This window comes from Hydra vulgaris, chromosome 12 (genome assembly GCF_038396675.1).
Source record: "Hydra vulgaris chromosome 12, alternate assembly HydraT2T_AEP".
NCBI lineage: Eukaryota > Metazoa > Cnidaria > Hydrozoa > Anthoathecata > Hydridae > Hydra > Hydra vulgaris.
In genome coordinates, this window is record NC_088931.1 from 70,804,380 (window position 1) to 70,824,319 (window position 19,940).

At 26.5% G+C, this 19,940-nt stretch overlaps 1 protein-coding gene across 2 annotated transcripts in view; it reads right to left on the minus strand.

Annotated features, from left to right (window-relative positions):
* Positions 1–329: 329 nt before the first annotated feature.
* LOC100203695 (uncharacterized) overlaps positions 330–19,940 on the minus strand; it is a 31,401-nt gene continuing 11,790 nt past the window's right edge. For both annotated transcript variants that reach the window (XM_065814278.1, XM_065814277.1), the window contains exons 3-8: positions 18,288–18,351; positions 6,087–6,217; positions 4,192–4,310; positions 1,333–1,465; positions 775–871; positions 330–687 (exon numbers count right to left, since the gene is read on the minus strand). In XM_065814278.1, the coding sequence (XP_065670350.1) occupies positions 635–687; positions 775–871; positions 1,333–1,465; positions 4,192–4,310; positions 6,087–6,217; positions 18,288–18,351 (597 nt within the window). In that variant the 3' untranslated portion in view covers positions 330–634. The remainder of the gene's footprint in view (positions 688–774; positions 872–1,332; positions 1,466–4,191; positions 4,311–6,086; positions 6,218–18,287; positions 18,352–19,940) is intronic.

The window sequence follows — 19,940 nt, forward strand, 5'->3', positions numbered from 1 at the left end:
CAACACTGCACGCCTCATTAACCGCAGCTAATAAGAAAAAATAAACACAAAGCTGTTTAATTGCGGAGACCCAAGAAATGCTCAAGAGTTAAGCAGGTCGGCTACCGAAAATCCATCTTTCCATACTGCACGCCAGAGAAGCATCGTAGTTAACAAGGTATTTTCAATTTAAATACTGCCATGAAAAAAAGTAATTACCTCTGGATAATTAGCATAAACTATTTTTGACTTTTATTTTTGAGATTATTATCTGACTATTTTTATTTGACTTAGAAATATTGAAAGTGCTCTCGTCTCTAGAAGTTTTGTATAACCAAATACGTAATAAATTAAGAAAAAGGATAAAACATCTTCTATACATTATTACATTGAAATAGTCTATTATATTTTACAAATGTTTACATACAAATTCAATTCATAAATAATTAAAAACTAATTTATCACTAACTCAACCAAGAAGATTCTTAGATTCTTAACTCTACCTCGAAGATTCTTAGCGCAAGAGTATTTTTTAGATTTTTACGCGCATCCATTAATGTCTTCTCAAAACTATCAACAACTAAAAATACTTCTTTATAATCAAACGATTAGATTTAAAAACTTGTTGGTACGATAAACTTTGTTTTCTATACAACTAATAAGGCAGCGATCTTCGACAACCTTGCGAAAACTCAACATAATTTGGTTCTAAATGAAAAATACAAAGTCCAAAAAAAGTTTTAGCTGTAACACATGAAAAAGTTGTAAAGAAATAAATATAATCTAAGAAGCTACCGGTATCAGGATCGATGGCACCATGTCTTATAAAGAAATCGAGAAGTACGAGTGCACAATTTGGTTTAAACTCGTTAGTAGCTAGCAACTCTTTTACCTAAAATCATAAGCATTATAAAGTATACTAACAACAATATAAATTCATAAAAAAAAATTGAAATTTGAAATTAAAAAAAAAATTATTGATGGACTCTATATAAAGGTTAACTACTGATTTTATAATTTTAAATCCAAAAATAATATAAAATGCTATTTGAAATAAGGCGCAAGGATTCTAAATTTAAAATTTAAAAACAGATTCTAAAAGCGCTGTATTTTTACGCTTTATTTTATGTGTAGAAGAAAACATTTTTGAATTTCGGTACACCATATTTACGCAAAAAATAAAAACTCCGGAACACCAAAACTCGGAACTTATTTTACATAAATGTTAATATAAGAGTCACGGAATACATTAACACAGAAACTCTTTTTGATGTATACTATATTGTGTATAACCCTTTGAATATGCACTCTTTTTATATCCTTTAATAAATCAATATTTGAAAATATACAAACCTCTTTAATTGGAAGTAAGTAGAAATCAGAAACCTCATCATCTGTATTAGTGGGCTCAAATGAACGAGGTAGTTCCAAATCGTAAACAAATAGTATTTCAGGTTGAAGTTCAACATCATTTTCATAATAATAACTAATATATATATATATATATATATATATATATATATATATATATATATATATATATATATATATATATATATATATATATATATATATATATATATATACATACGTACATATGTATATATATACATATATATTTATACATATATACACACACAAATATATGTGTGTGTGTATATATGTATAAATATATATGTATACATATATATATATATATATATATATATATATATATATATATATATATAAATGTGTGTATATGTATATGTATATGTATATGTATAAGTGTATATGTATATATATATATAAATATATATATATATATATATATATATATATATACATATATATATGTATATATATATATATGTATATATATATATATGTATATATATATATATATGTATATATATATATGTATATATATATATGTATATATATATATATATATATATATATATATATATATATATATATATATATATATATATATATATATATATATATATATATATATATATATATATTAGGGTGGAGTGAATTTTAGTTATTTTTACAATTCGTTTAGCCTGGGTGTGCAAAAGTTGTCTATTCATTTCAGAAATACTCTGGAAAAATATCAATGCTCTAGGAAATTATCTTGAGGCTCCTCAAGACCTTTAAAATTTTAATGGGTCCCTAATATTATGTAAAAAAAATTTTTTCAAAAGTATTTCTTGTTGGGTCTCAAAAGAAGCAAAATTTTATAAAAATTTCAAAAATATTAATTATTTTATAAAAAAATTATTATTTAAGATTTTTTTGAAATTATAATTAAAAAAATAAACTTTTTTCATTTTTAGTTTAAAAAGTCATTTTTTCTGCAATAAACTATAAAACAACAAATTTTTTTAAAAATAATTGTTATTTTTGAAATTTTTATAAAATTTTGCTTCTTTTGAGACCCAACATGACATACTTTTAAAAAACTTTTTTTTATATAATATTAGGGACCCATTAAAATTTTAAAGGTCTTGAGGAACCTCAAGATAATTTCCTAGAGCATTGATATTTTTCCAGAGTATTTCTGAAATGAATAGACAACTTTTGCACACCCAGGCTAAACGAATTGTAAAAAAAATTAAAATTCACTCCACCCTAATATATATATATATATATATATATATATATATATATATATATATATATATATATATATATATATATATAACGCGGGGCTGCTGAAGATTTGCACACAAAAAAATTGCTTATGATTGTCATTCAAATTATATTATTGTTTCACAACTGATTAAATAATAAGGATAGCAATAATAGATCATCTTATAGCTGAAAGTCCCATGATCAACAGCGTAGCGAACTTTAGTCTTAAGCGAGCAAAGAAGGTTTTCAAAGTATTCTGGACTGAAATCTCGTAACTTAAGTTGAATTCTCTTTTTCAGGTGGTTAAGATTTTTTGCTTTGAAACCATTGGAATAGACTCTCTGTTTTAGGTGAGCCCAAAAAGTCTCAGTGGGCCTTATTTGCGGTACATTTGGTGGATTATCATCCTAAGTAGTATAGGTTATATTAAACTTCTTATAAGTTCCAATTGTTAGCTTTGCATAAATATTTTATATTTTTGTGAAGCGAATTGATTAATGGGAACAAGTTTCTTTTCAATGCATTCTTTGGAATATATTTTTGCATCCATGGCATTATTCTTTATTGCAAAAAAATGCTTTGATTTACTAAATCTCCTGATTGCAATCCATACTAAAACTTTCGTTTGAAACTTTGATTTAAACTTATATTTAATATTACTTTCAGTTTTGTCTTTATCTATAAAAGCCATCATTTCCTGGTGTGTTTTGGCTTCTCAATGTAAAATAGGACTCGTCATCCATGATAATTTCAAACTCATTTGACGGTCGGAAAAAGTTTTCAAAAGTTTTAACAGCCGTTGTTTTTGTTTAATTATTTAAATTCCAGAGCTTTATGGTGCTTTCTTTCTTTTGAAATATTAAAGTCCATGCATGTTAAAAATTTTATAAACATAAATTTTATGAATTCCATATTTTAATGCAAGTTTTCTCTGGGAGATTCCAACTTTATTTTCAGCCTTGTCAATGAGTGAAGTAATTTTTCTTATATTCATTTTGTATGGTTTTCTGCCGCTTCCCAACTTTCTTTTAAGGTCAATACTGTCATTAACTCTTTTAATAATGTAATAAATTGTTCGCCTTGGAACTTTCATTTGCATAAAATGATGCACTGTAAATGTTTTCTCTTTGTCTATGCTATCTAAATAAAAATTTCCAATAAGCTTTCGTTTGTCGTTTTCTTTAATTGCATTCATTTTATTTATATAATTTTAATTGCCAAAATCAGTATCAGATTATGAAATAAGAATGTCTAGTGAATATATTTAACTTCAACTGCAGAAATATTCGAATTTGTTTGTGAGTTTCAAACGTTCAAATTTTGTGCAAATTTTTAGTAGCCCCATGTGTTATATAAATATACCTACATATATATATATATATATATATATATATATATATATATATATATATATATATATATATATATATATATATATATATATATATATATATATATATATATATATATATATATATATATATATATATATATATATATATATATACTTGAAAAAGAGTAAAAATATTCTTGTTATATTTATAGATAACATTTAAAAGCAGATAAGTGAATCAGAGAATGACAAGATACCATAGTGTACCAGCTGGTCGGGCAGTTGAGGCCAATTTTTCAGGAATTCCAGCTTCTTCTTTACATTCTTTTATCACAGTCTCAAGCACTCCATCTCCGGAACTGATACCACCAGCAACCTAAAATTTTAACATCTCATTTCAAAAACTAAAAAACTAATGTTATATCACTAAAAATGATGCAAGAATTTACGCTTACATTCTGCTTTCATTCAACAAAAAATAACATAGTTAACTAAAGATATACTAAAAAATAAACCATTTAGACTTTTACATCTGATAATGTTGAATTTAAAAAAATCACTATAACGACAGAATTTCTAGACACATCTTAACTTTCGGATTACCATAACTAAAAAGATTATATTAAACTAAAATTTATACAGCTATGGTTACAAAAGAAGGGAAAAAGAGGTCAAATGTCCTTTCTTATGTGAGCAAAACCTTCATCCTGCCTTTTTAAGAACAATAGTATAATTTTTAAAAAAACATTATATTCAATATTACAACAAAATATGTGAGTCAGAAAGGCATGACAGAAAGATTCAGAAATAGATGACAAAAAGAGTCAGAAACGGATGTCAATCTAATTTTTGGTAAAGACAACTTATAATTTCACTAAAAATATTTTATAAATTGTAAACAAGTGAGTTTAAATTTCAAATAAAAATAAACAATGCTTTAGTTAGCTTATTTTACAATATCTTTGTGTTATTACCTTATATCTTTGCAGTATTATTATAAATAATAACATGTTATAAAATATTGCAGCCAAGTGTAATAAACCAATAATTGAAAACAAACTTCTTTTTGTTTATGTATTATGAGCTTTAGGTTGTGCTAATTCTCATTAACTATTACTCCCCCTCTCCCTCATAACACTAAAAATTAACTTATTTTCTTATAAAAGATTAGATAGAGAAAGACAATAAGCTCACACCTCCCTCAATAAATTAAACCAAAACTATCCTTCTATGCCCCAAATTAAACTTGTTTTTTGCCACAAAAGTGAAGCAAGCCATAATTTTGTCACAAAATGGAAGCAAAAAAACATGAAAAATTTTATTCTATTTTATTATAAAATTGGAGGTAAATTAATTGGAGGTAAATTATTAAATTGGAGGTAAATTAATTGGAGGTAAATTATTAAACTTGTGAAAATATTATACTATCTAATAAAGAATGATTTTTTCTTATAATATAATATAAGCTGTATTACATCAAACATTTTAGAAAAAAAAATCCAGATACTTTTAGGTGCTTAATACACAGGAGAGGACATTTATTAATTTTGGAATTTTTTTCCCACCCACCACAACCTTTTAAGACCCCCTCCCTCCTTTATTTTTAATTGTTTTATCTCAAAACAAAAACAAAAAAATCAGAATATCTATATACATATCTATTTATCTATGTATCTATGTATGTATCTATCTTTCTACCTACCTACCTACCTACCTACCTACCTATCTATCTATCTATCTATATATATATATCTATATATATATATATATATATATATATATATATATATATATATATATATATATATATATATATATATATATATATATATATATATGTATATATATGTATATATATGTATATATATAAAGTACCCAAGAGTACAAACTCAAAAAAAAAAGCAATTTTTAATTTTACTGATTCATATGTGGAATATGCTTCCATTTTTTTAGATTCCATATTATAAATGCACTCTGGTAAAAAAAAAAAAATAATTTATTCAAATTTAAGTTTAAGTCTTAAAACCTCTTATTTTTATTTTTGAAACTTAAAGCACAGTTACATAGTCACAAATGGTTATACCACTATTTCTGTGACATTTTTAAAAGCCTTGTAATATTATAATAAATATAAAACAAAAGTAAAAAATACTGTATTGTCAAGCTTTCCAGGAAAAGTTGGCTTTGATTTGCTACGCCTGGCAATCCACATATACACATCACCACTGTCATTTCTTACGTATCCATTTACATGAATACCATAAGTTCGAAAACCAAATAATCCTTAATAACAAAGATTTTTATATAAATATATGTCACATATATAGAAAAATATAATTTAACACACTTATTAAATATATTCATATACATCTATAGTTGTGAATTTAAGTAAACACAGTATTAATATATAGCGCCATTTTAATTTTTTAAATTATAAATAGTTTTTTGAGAACTTTTTTAGACCCAGGAAAAAAAAGGAAGTATGAGAAAAAAAATATATCTGAATTTTTTTATGCAAAAACTTTATTCGTATTTTTCATTACTTTTCTTCTTTCTTTTCTTTGCTTTGAAAAGTCAACATTGAAGTCAGCATAATGAAAATTAAACATTTTACTTATGTACCAAACGTATTTTGCAGTTATATGTGTTAGATATATATATATCAGGTCATTAGCCAGCCCAATGGCACCGCATATAACACAGAATTCCCAATGAAACTATATTCATTGGGAATATAGTTTCATAACTATAATTCTCTGTGAATATTTGCTCTTTGGCATAATATCTGTTTCCGCTTTTAGCTGTTGCATGTCTGGGAGTGTTTTTAGTGTGTTTATTTTGAGTTACTTTTCTGGAAAGTATCATAGATAAAAAGCGAACACGATATTGGAAAAAACTCTAGTACCTAGAGAAAAAAATTTGACAGATTACTAAAAGAATGTCACACAAAGAAAATTGTTACAAACCATCAATGATCCGTTTGATGGCTTATCTAAAATGCCAAAATAAATGAAAATTATTGGAAGGTATCAATTTCTTTCAAAAGAAATCTCAGAATTCAACTGATAGCTGATGAACTGAAAAAATTGTGGGAAAAGTTAAATTTTCCAATAGTTAGGAAGATTGATGCATTAATTAAAAAAATATAACATTTTGAAATAACATAAAGATTGCACTCAAATTAAATTTGCAAATGTGTTTGATATTACAAAAACAGGAGGCATCTAGTTGGCAACTGAAGATATAAATCACAAGGAGAAGTTGACTATGCAATAACAATACAAATTAAAGTGCATCCTCCAAATGTTGACAGAAGAAATATCTCAAGCAGTAGTGCATGTAATCTTCTATCTTCGTGTAGAAATGTAAAATCCTAAAATGTTTCTCATATATCAAAATATCCAGAAACCTCTGATGAAGATACTAATGACTGTGAATATACTGTTGAACCCCCTGCTAAAAAAAAACAACCAATATTCCACTACAGAAACTGAGTAATTTGAGCAAAACTTTGAAGAAACTCTTAAAATAAAAATTGGGCTCTGCACTTTGATGGTAAGAAAATTAACAAGCAAGAAACACAAATTTAATGATATTACAAAATCAGCACCGCGAAGTTTATCTAGCAGCACTAACTCTTAGAGATGGAAAAGCATTAACAATATTTAATGAAATAACTGGGGTTATATATATTTGTGGGAAAGCACAAAAAGTTATAATCTGCGATACTACAAGTGTCAATACTTGTGAGTGATAATTAGAGTTGTTGAAGAAATGGAACTTGAGAAACAGAGAAATGGAGTTGTACAGATCCAATGGAAATTTAAAGAAAAAAGCATTCTGATACCTCAGTATGATATCAACATCATGCATTATGTTTAGTCCTAAAGCATTCAATTGACCAAATTCTTGATGGAAAGACAACATCTCCCATTATATCATATGACTTTGTGCAAGAAGTCAGTGACAACTAGTCACATCTAATGACAAAGTGCAAATCTAAGAAATAACTTTTCAGCCACTTCCAGACCAACGCGAACTGCTGAAATTTGTGAATTGATTTGTGGAACATGGTATGATATTTGGTTCAGTGACCATTTTAATAAAGAAGAAAATTATGAAAAGTTTGATAAGGGTTTAAAGAAACACAAGAAAGCACAAACAATTTTTAGGAAACATTGGAATTGAGATAATACAGCAATTCAAACACACAAGAAACACATTAGTGCAAACACATTAGTGCAGGAAGTGCAAGGAAGTCATGGGAGAAATAAAGTGCAGAAGCGCTGAAAGAATCAACTTAAAGTTTATTATATCAAACAAGTAATTGTATTTTATTATATTATTCAATTACTATTTCTGAATTGTGTTTTATATTATATTATAGTCATAAATAAAAATTAATACAAATTTTACAAAGTTACAGCATTTCCAAAACAGTTTTTTTAGGTCCTGAGTGAGGTTTTTGAAATAAAATCATAAATTAATGTTTATTTCAATATTTTTATACAAAAACTCATCTTACAGGACTATGGTTATACGAGGCTACTAAAATTTCATAATCCTAATATATATATATATATATATATATATATATATATATATATATATATATATATATATATATATATATACAAACACACACATGCCTACATAAAACGCTTACTTATTTTTGCCAAATTACAACAAGTCAACGCACTTTATATACTTTTATAACAACTTATAACAAGTCAACAATATTAAGTCATTAGCATATTTGTATAAATCTTTTTGAGTAGATTTTCTGTAAATATAAAAGTTAAAAAAATTAAAGAGCATGTTAAGTAAAAATTTTTTATTTTATTATGCATAAACATTTTTTAAATGTTTAATGATAAAAATAATGATGAATTAAAGCACTACTTTACACATGTACATTTGTAACTATATATATATGTATGTATATATATATATATATATATATTTATATATATATATATATATATATATATATATATATATATATATATATATATATATATATATATATATATATATATATATATATATATATATATATATATATATATATATATATATATATATATATATATATATATATATATATATATTCAAGATGTTCAGAAAAAAAAATTTTAGAATTTAAAAAATCAAACCGTCTAAATTTGAAGCAAATATGTTTAAACTTAGTGACAAAAAATTTCAGTAACATTGAACCACTCTCTCCTTGCCCTCAAAGAACATGTTTGGAAAAAAAAGGACCCAAAAATGACCAAAAACAAACTACTTTAGTGTCTTGAGGGCAAGGCTAGCATAAATATTTATAATAAATATTTTTTTTAGGGTTTAGATAAATATTTGTATTTTTGATTAAAAAATTATGGTTTTTTTCTTTCTTCTCAAAAAACAGTATAATTTACATTTTAAATCAGCTAAAAATGTTTATTATTTGGTACGGTGTTGTTTTTATAACCTTTTTAACAATTAAATTCAAACTTTGTTATTTAGATTCATAACATAGTTTGCAAAAGTATATATTCAAAATAAGAATAGAATTACTCATTTTATGTATGTCTAATACCATTAACAAACAAAAGAATATGTTCTTAACTTATAACTTAATTTATAAACTTATAACTAAACTTATAATTTTATAAGTAGCGATAAGAACACAAAATAAGATATAATGTGTTGTGTATATCATTTAACAAGTAAAATAAAACTATATAAAATATAGCAAATACTTAAATAATATATTAAGTAATATTGACAAATATATTCTTGGTTATTTAGATTAATGATAATGATAAATACTAAACTTGCAATAAATATGTATAAAGGAAACAAAAAGCATGAGTTTGAAAAAAATTCAAGTTAAGATCTAATAAAAAAAAGAAGTTATTTATTATTAAAGCAGCTAAACCAGAAGTTACAAGCAGGGTCAGACTGGCACTGAGGAGCTCGGGGAGAGACATAGATGGAGCCCTTACAGTATCAAAAAATTTAGCAAAAATAAGTTAAATCCTCAAAACCCTTAAAATTGATGCATATTAACAATAATTAGTTATTATTAATTTGTATTTTTGTGCGCTTTATTTATGTACCTTAATTTATAGAGAGAACCAGGACTTTCAGACATAGTAGGGGCCAGGGGGAAATACACCTCAACCTCCCTCGTCAGCCTGACCCTGGTTACAGGTAATTTCTAGTTAGAAAGAAACTTGAACAATTTAATCTATATTATATATTTAAGATAGAGAGTGATCTAAAAAGTGATCAATAAAATATAATGAACAAAAACAAATATGTGTTTAGATATTTAACTTCCAACAGGCACGGATATTCTACAACATCTAGCATACCTGCAATCTCTACTGCCTAAAACCACCAAAAAAATTAGTTTGGTTACGTGCTTGCTTTGTAAAAATTTTGAAAAATATGAAAATTTGGATTGTAACTGTGTTTTTGCTAAGGTTAAGAAATCCTGGATAAAAGCAGGGTTTGAAGTTGTTAGTGAAATTCAACTATTCAAAAACCTTATTCAACTTGACAAGTATTCTAATTTAAAAAAAACAAAACAAAAAAAGAGGCTCTCCTAAAGACTTAACAAATTAAAAAAAACTTCGAGAATTACTTAAAAAAAGTTTTTTGGGTTGGCAAGCCATATTTGAAGAACATTATTGGAACCAACAAAAAAAGATCTGACAATGATAAGCTTGAAGACTGTATGTTTTTGGAAGATCAGGAAGGAGAAACAAAGTTTACTCTTGGGACAGGATAAGTAATTTAGTAGAAAGGTAAAACTTTACAATTAAAAGTATTAAGTTATACTTTTTTTATAAAATATTTCGTTATAATTTATATTATTTTATGCTCGTGGACAGCAGAGAGTAACAGAAAAAAAAAATAGAACAAAGGATGTGCGATTAACAAAATCTAATTATTAAATTGAGCTGAATTCTAATTTGAGTTCTGATTCATCTTATGATTCTGATTTTGAGCCTAGTAACTATTATCAAAAAGAACCATCTCAATCTAACTGTACAGTAACTGCATATAATAGATGTGTATACCAGGAATGTTGCCATAATGGCTACATTAAGTAGCTATTAGGGCAACATTCACTTTAAGACAAGTGCCATTTTAACTGAAGCTGGTGTTAAACTTACAGATATGCACTGCAGTAAATCAACAACCTTTAGAAAGATGAAATTACCAAATGAAAATATGTCAACTTTAGCAAAAGAAGATGTAAAAAATGCAATAAAGGCTTCTCCTTATCCATGTGTTATACTTTTTGATGGATAAACTCTTTATGAAATTAATGTAGGAAAAAAATTCAAGACTGACAGGCTGGCAATTCTTGTGAACATTGAGGGTGAGACGCACCTACTAGGTGTTTCTCCTTTAACTTCCTCTTCTGGTGAGGATCAATATACAAGTATTATGAACCTACTAAAGGAATATAAACTTGAATCAAAAGTAGGAGGTGTGTTTTGATACAACTACAAGCAATACCGGGATCAAAAATGGTTTAATCATAAAGATATCCAACGATTTAAATAAATATCTTTTAAAACTAGCATGCAGGCATCACATAACAGAATTAAGAATAGTGCATTTTTGGAAACATACAACAAATGAGTTGACTACAGGACCGAAAAACTTTTTTTTTCAAAAATTTAAGAGCCTATTTGTACATTCAAATTTTAGTTATGCCCCAAGTGATATGTGCAAGTTTAACTGGAAGGAGGGGAGTGGTGTATAAGTGAAAAGGCTGCTGAAGATTCTATGAACTTTTGCAAAGCATATATAGAAAGAAAGAGGATAGCAGAAAAAGATAAATGTGAAGACAGAAGAGAGCTTGCTGAATTAGTTGTGACTAGTTATCACCTTCTGTATATAAAATCAGGAAAATTGGAGCTATCCATCATGCTCGTTTTCTTGGTAAAGCAATTTACTATCTGAAAATGCTGCTTTTGTTTTCTCAACTTGACTTTGTTCAAAAAAACAATGATCTCAAAAAAGAAATCAAGCTTATTGCGGAGTTTGTGGTTTGTTTTTATGCCAAGTGGTATTTAGAATCGAGTAATGTGTCAAAGGCCCTTAACTTAGATATTAAAGCTATCCATTAGATGCATCAATTTAGAAATATTTGTTGGAATCCAAAAGCAGCTGATGCTGTGCTTGATTTGCTTTTCAAGCACACTTGGTACTTGGATTCAACTATGATTCCATTGGCTCTATTGGATGAGGATTTGCCTTTGCATTAAAAAAAAAAAAATTGCAGATGCAATTCTTTCATTTAAAATGCCTAAGGCTGAACAAAACATTGGCGTTACCGCATTGAGAGTTAGCAGAAAAGCGATTTTATTTGATTATGCGATAAAAACGATAAAAAATTGAATTAAATTGCACTCAATTTTTCGATAAAAAGTAACTCACAATATAACGCCCAGTCATTCACTCTATAAAAATCACAGCATTGCAATTACCTAACTAAATATTGCATTTGTGACTAAGCGCCCCTGATTTCTTGTCTAATTATCGAAATTTACCACATTACCGAAATTAATAGAATTGCAGTAACGTCAGTGCTTAGGCTGAACACTTTAAAAATGAAAACAAAAAAAGAAAGACATCAGAAAAGAGATAGAAAAAAATGTTCGTACTGAGAAAGATCCACCAAGCTCAGCCCCTTTAGTAGATGAGTTTTCTTACCTTATGTTTAGTTTTAGTGGTTTAACTGAAGAAAAAATAAAAAGACTGGCTTTCACTTCCACTGCAATACTGGCATACACAGTCTCCGTTTCAAATTTTCGAAAATTATAGCCGTATTGTTGTCAATGACCATTCGGAAAGAGCCGGCGGCATGATGCAGCAATATGTACATCGTTATAACAACAAGGAGGAAAAACAGAACAGATTGATATCAGTTGACAGAGTTCACTCTGCTTTCAGGATTTCTGGGAAAAGCTCCACCAGTCTTACCAAAAAAAATTATCTGATAGTCTTTCCTCCTTAGCGAAGAAACAAAACACGAACAAAACAAAAAAAAAGATTAATTAGATAAACTATGGATAAAACTTCTACAAACCTTTTTAAATATTTAAAATATTTTTTTTAATTTGATAAGTAATATTGAATTGTGATATGCAAAAACAACATGTTACAAAATCAACATTTTCGGTAAATTTGAAAAAACCTTTTTATTTCTTAATTGTTAATGATTTGTTTTTAAAGACCTTTTGAAAACTGCATATTTACTAATGATGTAAGCTACTTTGGCATATTTTGATTAAAATATTACAAATAATAAACATGAAATGAGTAATTCTATTCTTATTTTGAATATATACATTTGCCAAATATATTATGAATGTAATAACAAAGTTTGAATTTAATTGTTGAAAAGGTTATAAAAACAACGCTGCACCACTTAATAAACATTTTTTAGTCGATTTAAAATGTTAATTATACTGTTTTTTGAGAAGAAAGAAAAATATCATTCTTTTTAAAAATAAAAATACAGATATTAACTAAACCCTGAAAAAAAAATTTATTATAAATATTTATGCTAGCCTTGCCCTCAAGACACTTAAAGTAATACATTTTTGGTCATTTTTGGGTCCTTCTTTTTCCAAACATGTGCTTTAAGAACAAGGAAAGAGTGGTTCAATGGTGCTAAAGTTTTTGTAAGTTTTTGTAAGTAAAAACACATTTGGTTCAAATCTAGACGGTTTTGTTTATCATATTCTAATTTTTTGTTTCTGAACACCCCTAATATATATATACATATAATATATATAATATATATATATATATATATATATATATATATATACATATATATATATATATATATATATATATATATATATATATATATATATATATATATATATATATATATATATATATATATATATATATATATATATATATATATATATATATATATATATATATATATATATATATATATATATATATATATATATATATATATATATATATATATACATACATACATACATATATACATATATACATATATACATATATACATATATATATATATATATATATATATATATATATATATATATATATATATATATATATATATATATATATATATATATATATATATATATATATATAGTGCTTAAGTTATGCCAAATAACAAGTATGTATAAATTTAAACTTATGTTATTTAACATTCTTTTCTGCTTGAGGGTTCATTGATTGAATAATAACTCATCCTCTAGGGCTAGGGCAAAGGAGGCTAGGAAATAGAACCAGGAGTACTACACTGTTATGTACATATATTTTACTTAATTCTCTTAGTAATAATAAATAATAATAGTAAATAACTGAAGGATGTATTTAAGAGACTAGATGATGATGAACTATGTTAAAGATAATCCTTCCCAAATAAAAAATACTCCTACCCAAATAAGGTACACTCCTACCCAAATATGGTCTTTTCGTAATCTTTTTTTATAGTTTTGACCATTCATTTTGATAAAAAATTCAAGGATAAGAAAATAATGAAGATTTTTTGGCCAACCTTATTTCCCTGTTATGTGTATGGGTGATAATGGAGGCCACAATTTTTTTAATCTTTTTCGTTTTTTTTTTAAACTGCAAAATGTGAAATGCGATGTGAAAAGCAGTTCTATATCAGAAGCCACAAAAAATATTTGAGCTCAAATTTCTAAAAGTACAAGCTTTATGTAGAGTTTGGTTTTAATACAAGTAACACATTTTTAGCAGCTTTTTGCTGTATTTTTCAATTTTAGTAACATTTAGCTGCATATTTTCAAAAAGAATTATATGGAAAAGTAAAATTTCTGTATAATTTTCCTAACATTTTTATCATATTCATTAAAAATAAAGAGAAGTAAATGAGTTCTTTTATTTAATATATTAAAATCGGGGTGTATGGAAAGTTGCAGGTACAAATTATATCTTAAAATTATTTTATTTTTGTTGTTTATACAGATAATCAATAACAGTATGCAGTGCCATATTCTGGACTAGTTTCAACTGTTTTTTAAAAACTTTCATTTAAAAAAAAAATCAAATAAGTTTTATTTAAAAAAAAAAAAAATTTAAATAAAATTTATTTGATTCTTTTTTTAGATGAACGTTAAATTTTTTAGCAACATTTTACTCAAATGGGCCCCTCAATCACGGAGTTGACCCTAGCCTGGAAGCTGTTGCAGGTGTTCAGGATGAAGTTGGTAGGCATTTGGCACCAGCACTTCTTGATAGAGGCCTTGAGAGCTTCAACACTATTATGGGCTTGTACAGGCCTTTGACTCAACATATACCTAAATAACCCTCGGAATTAGGGTCGGCATTCGGCAATGCCAACCTGAAAGTGTTTGAGGTCGGCAAAAAATTGCCGACCTCGTTTCTATGTTTTATGGTAAAATCTTTATATCAAATAATTTTTGCTGACCTGACGCCGACCTCTAAAAGATTGAGGTCGGCAAATTATTGCCCACCTCATTTTTCCTAATTCCGAGGGTTGCCCATACAAAGCAGTCTGGTGAATTCAGGTCTGGTGAACTAGGAGGCCAGATGTCTTCAGGCCAGATGCCCTCTGGCCAGAAATCCGGAATGTTTTGTTCTAGCAACTTCTGTGTCTTCTTTGATGTATGACACAATGCTTCATCCTACTGGAATACTACCTTGGTCTTCGGAGAGTTTGTGGACTTGATCTAGGGCTTGACGTGTGTGTTGAGGATGTCTTTGGTAGGTGTCAATATCAATTTTCATATTTGATGTCTGCACTTTTTTTCCCATCTGATGAAACAAGGTTAAAAACCATCACCAATGTTGATTGCCAACCGGGTTTGAATCTCTTAATCTCTATCTCTTCTTTATTTTTCTTAATAAAGAATTGAATTTCACAAGTTTTAAGAAAATAATATTATAATGTGTAATAGAGAAATGTTGAATAAGCTAATAGGGAGAGAGGGGGGAAAGGTTACACAGCATAAAAGTGCGTACAAGGGGTCCTAAATTAATGGTTTTACTGCATATGTACTTAATGGATGCCCCCTTAAGATGAGTCACAAGGCAAGAATAGCATATCTTGGATGTGTTTGTGCATAAATTGTATTGATTTTTTTCAGATGTTTACTTTTCTGCTAATAAGTGTATTTAAAATACTTAACATTTTGTTTGTGGCAGTGAAACCCTTGTTTTTGTACTAGATCATCAGATAGTTGATCATTTTCCAATGTTATTGATTCTAGCTAGATATTTTTGACTCAATTTTTTTTAACAATGAAGTATATGCGAAAGACAAATTTGGATTGTCAGAAGATTGTTCCTTATACATAACCTTGAATGTTTTCTGTATAGTTTCCAGAAAACTCAATGATGAAGTAATTTTTTTTTGATTTAAGCAATAAATTATTAGATATTATCTTTAGATTGTACTAATCGAACACAAATTGGAATGAGAAAGTGATACTTAAAAGCTATTCGACTTAATGCTTCATCAACATTCTATAATTTAGATATAATATGGATATAATAAATATGGGGAGGCTCAAAAATAAACAGTGTTGGTGTTCAAATAATACAGGATTGTCAGAATGGTATCAGGTTAAACTAAAAGTTTATTAATTATAGATTTTTACTAATACTTGAAATTAAAATAAATTAATGTAAACAGTGGATTAGCACTTGAGATCAAGCTTCACTACCATTTGAATTGTTTTCTCACTGACATACAACTTCTTGGCCATCTTCCTCATTGATGGGACCAGATTCTTCCTGTTTAATTTTTTGTTGGTCTTGACAAATTTTTTGATCCTAGCTTGCTTTTTTCTTTTAGCTAACTAATGCTTGACCTGTCTGGATTTGTTAATATATTTAATTGCGTGATAAACTGTGTTTTTAGTCATGTCCAACTGCACCATGATCTCTCTAAGTGAGACACCATTCACATACAGCTCAATTATTAAGTAGGCCTGGTTTGAAATGTAAACAAAATTAACGTTTTTTGTTTGTTTTGATCAATGACCCACAGAATTCTTTAAAAAATGGACCATAGATGCTTAAAAAATTTAATTTTTTGCAGCCTAAGTTGGATACAGTATGTGGCACTACATTCCTAATAAAGGAATGTAGTGCCACATACTGTACCATTGATGAAATTTCGAGTAATATATAGAATCTGCAGTAAAACAATCCAAATAGCAAACACAAGACTGATAAATTTTAAAATCTACTAACTTAGCAGTGTTGATGCTGAAATAAAAAACAAGATTTACAAGATGTTTGTTGTTATCAGTTGAAAAAACTTAATAAAACTCTTTGCTTTAAGTCTACAAGTCATATATGCCTGAACTAAATAGTGAGTTGTCAAAAAACCATTTAAATCTATATTTAAAAGAGCAGAAATAAATTGCAAAAAGTCTTTCCATTCCTGCTTAAAACTTGATTAAAGCATATGATTTGGTATATACCTAATACATTAAATTATGTACCGTTGCTTTTTAATTATTATTATTATTTGTACAAGTTATTGCTTTGTACAAATGGGTAAGGTGCATAAAAATTACGTCGACAAATTAACCAAAGTTTTTGTTAACACTGCTTTGTTAAAAACAAAAGTTATGATTTCAACATGACTAAAATTGTTCTATTTAAAATCCTAATCTACCTGGATCTATAGCAGCAGTGCCAGCCCTAACTGCAAAAATTTTGTCTGGCACCTTAAAATGTACCAACATAATGTAAAATGTTCAAAGTTTGTATTTGTGTTTTTAAACCTATTTGATCTAGAACTGACAAGAAACTGGTAATGTTTGATTGTTAACTGTTTGATTAATGATTTAAGTAGATACAATACTCTTGTGGCATTGATGTTAACAATATATAAAAAATTAGTGTTTTTGTTTTTGCTTTTTTCATTGCTCTCAATACAAGCTAAATACCAGATTTCTTTACTTGGAAATCTGATATATAACTTGTTTTCTAAAACCATAAACAAAAGAAATCAAAGCATCTAAAGTAGTCAGTAACAACTTCCTTTTAGAAAGTTTTTTCGTTTTGATCATTTTTAACATCATAAGATGTAGAACAGCTTTGAATGGTATATCCAAAATTTCTTTTTTTGTACAAAAAATGTTGATAATATAATAAAATAAGATGTGTTATTATTTGGTATTAATAAAATGGTTTCAAGTAAAAAATTTAGTAAAATAAAAAAAAAAAAAATAAACTAACAAAGTACCAATAATGACTTTAAGGATAACCTAATTAAAATGACATTTGATAAAACAAAAGAAATAGTTTTGAAATAAAAAAAATTCCTGACACTTACCGCAGGCTGATCTCTCCACTTCAAGAACAGCTTCACTGTTAAAAGATTTCCTTATGTCATATATCTTAAGAGAAAAACTTTCAAGTAAAAGCAAGAGTTCTAATAAAAATTAAATATTAAGAACTTTTATTTTTATTAGATTACGTAGTTTTTAACTACTTTTAAGAAATTTTTTTCTTGTGTCATTTTTAACACAGCATATTTAATGTCGTTGTTGCTTCAAATTATAAATTTTACACACTAACCTCAGGTATTTTGGTAAAATCATTTTTGTTACATTACAATTTATGTCATATGATTCAAGCTTGAATCGTCATTATTTTTCAAAATTTATAGATTTTTTTTCAAAACCTGTATGTGTATATAAACATACACATATTTACATAAAATTTTGTTTCAACAAAAAGCAATGAAAAGAAGGAATAAAAGAATTAAAAAACTATAAGGTTTTCATAACCTAAAAAATATAGGTTTAAATGAATAAAACTGATCAAAAAATATAATTTAACTGTTGAACAAAATTTAATAATAACTGTGCTTAAATAGGATTAAAAGTCAATCAAGTTTTTTAAAATTAGCTTTAATTTTATTTTCAAATATACATAAATATACCTGATTGTTTTCAGCTCTTAAAGAGACATAATGATAAAGACAAATAAAAATTTCGATTAAATTTAGCCTAAAATTGAAACATTTTTTATGTCTATGAGTTAAGATTTCTGTCAACCTGTTGACAATTGCAATATTTTAGTTTGATAAAGTTATGAAGACTTTTTTTACTTTTTATTAATCAATGTTTAGCCCACTCTTCTTAGTTTTTAGTAATTCTCTTTTTCTTATGCTGTTGTAATTTTCAATCATATACATAAAGCAAAAAAACAGCAAAAAAAAGATCTTTATTAAAGTCTAATGTCAAAAGATCAAAGTTAATATTATATCTACTATTAGTAAAATGTTTGACTCCAAAAATCTATGAAACCTCAAGGTTTATTTAAAACTGAATCTAGTAATGTTCTGGTCAGTGCCCTCAAACCACTTTAAAATGAAACTGTTGTATAGAGGTGGTGAGGTACACTGATGATATACTTAAACAACCATATGTGAGGGTCTTTAGTACATACATCAATTAAGTGTTAGGGTTTGAGAAAACGCTACTAACATATGAAGGATTATTACCAAAATTATTACCATTTATTACCAAAATTATTTATTATTACCAAAATTATTACCATTTATTACCAAAATAATTTTTTGATGTTTGGTTACATTTTTTTCCGTTTTCTTTTTAAATCAAAGTGGGCAAAAAATATAAGGGAGTGTCAACCGAGTGTAGTATAAGTACTATAATTGTATAATAGTGTAGATTTAGTAGTATAAAATAAGAACTAAAATAATTAAGTAATTAACTATAAAAAAAATACCATTCTTATTAATTTACAAAACTCATAAGGGCTTTGTAATTTAATAAGAAAAGCACTTGAATTAATGAAAAACTTATTGAATTATTTGGATGGACTAACATCAAGCTAAAAAAATATTTATAAGCTTTTTGTGAAAAATGAAGAATTGTTTTTTATGTAATTATTTAGAGGTTTTGGAAATGAAGCATAGAAATTAATTATTTGAAATTTTTCACTGCAAAATGGTAAAGAT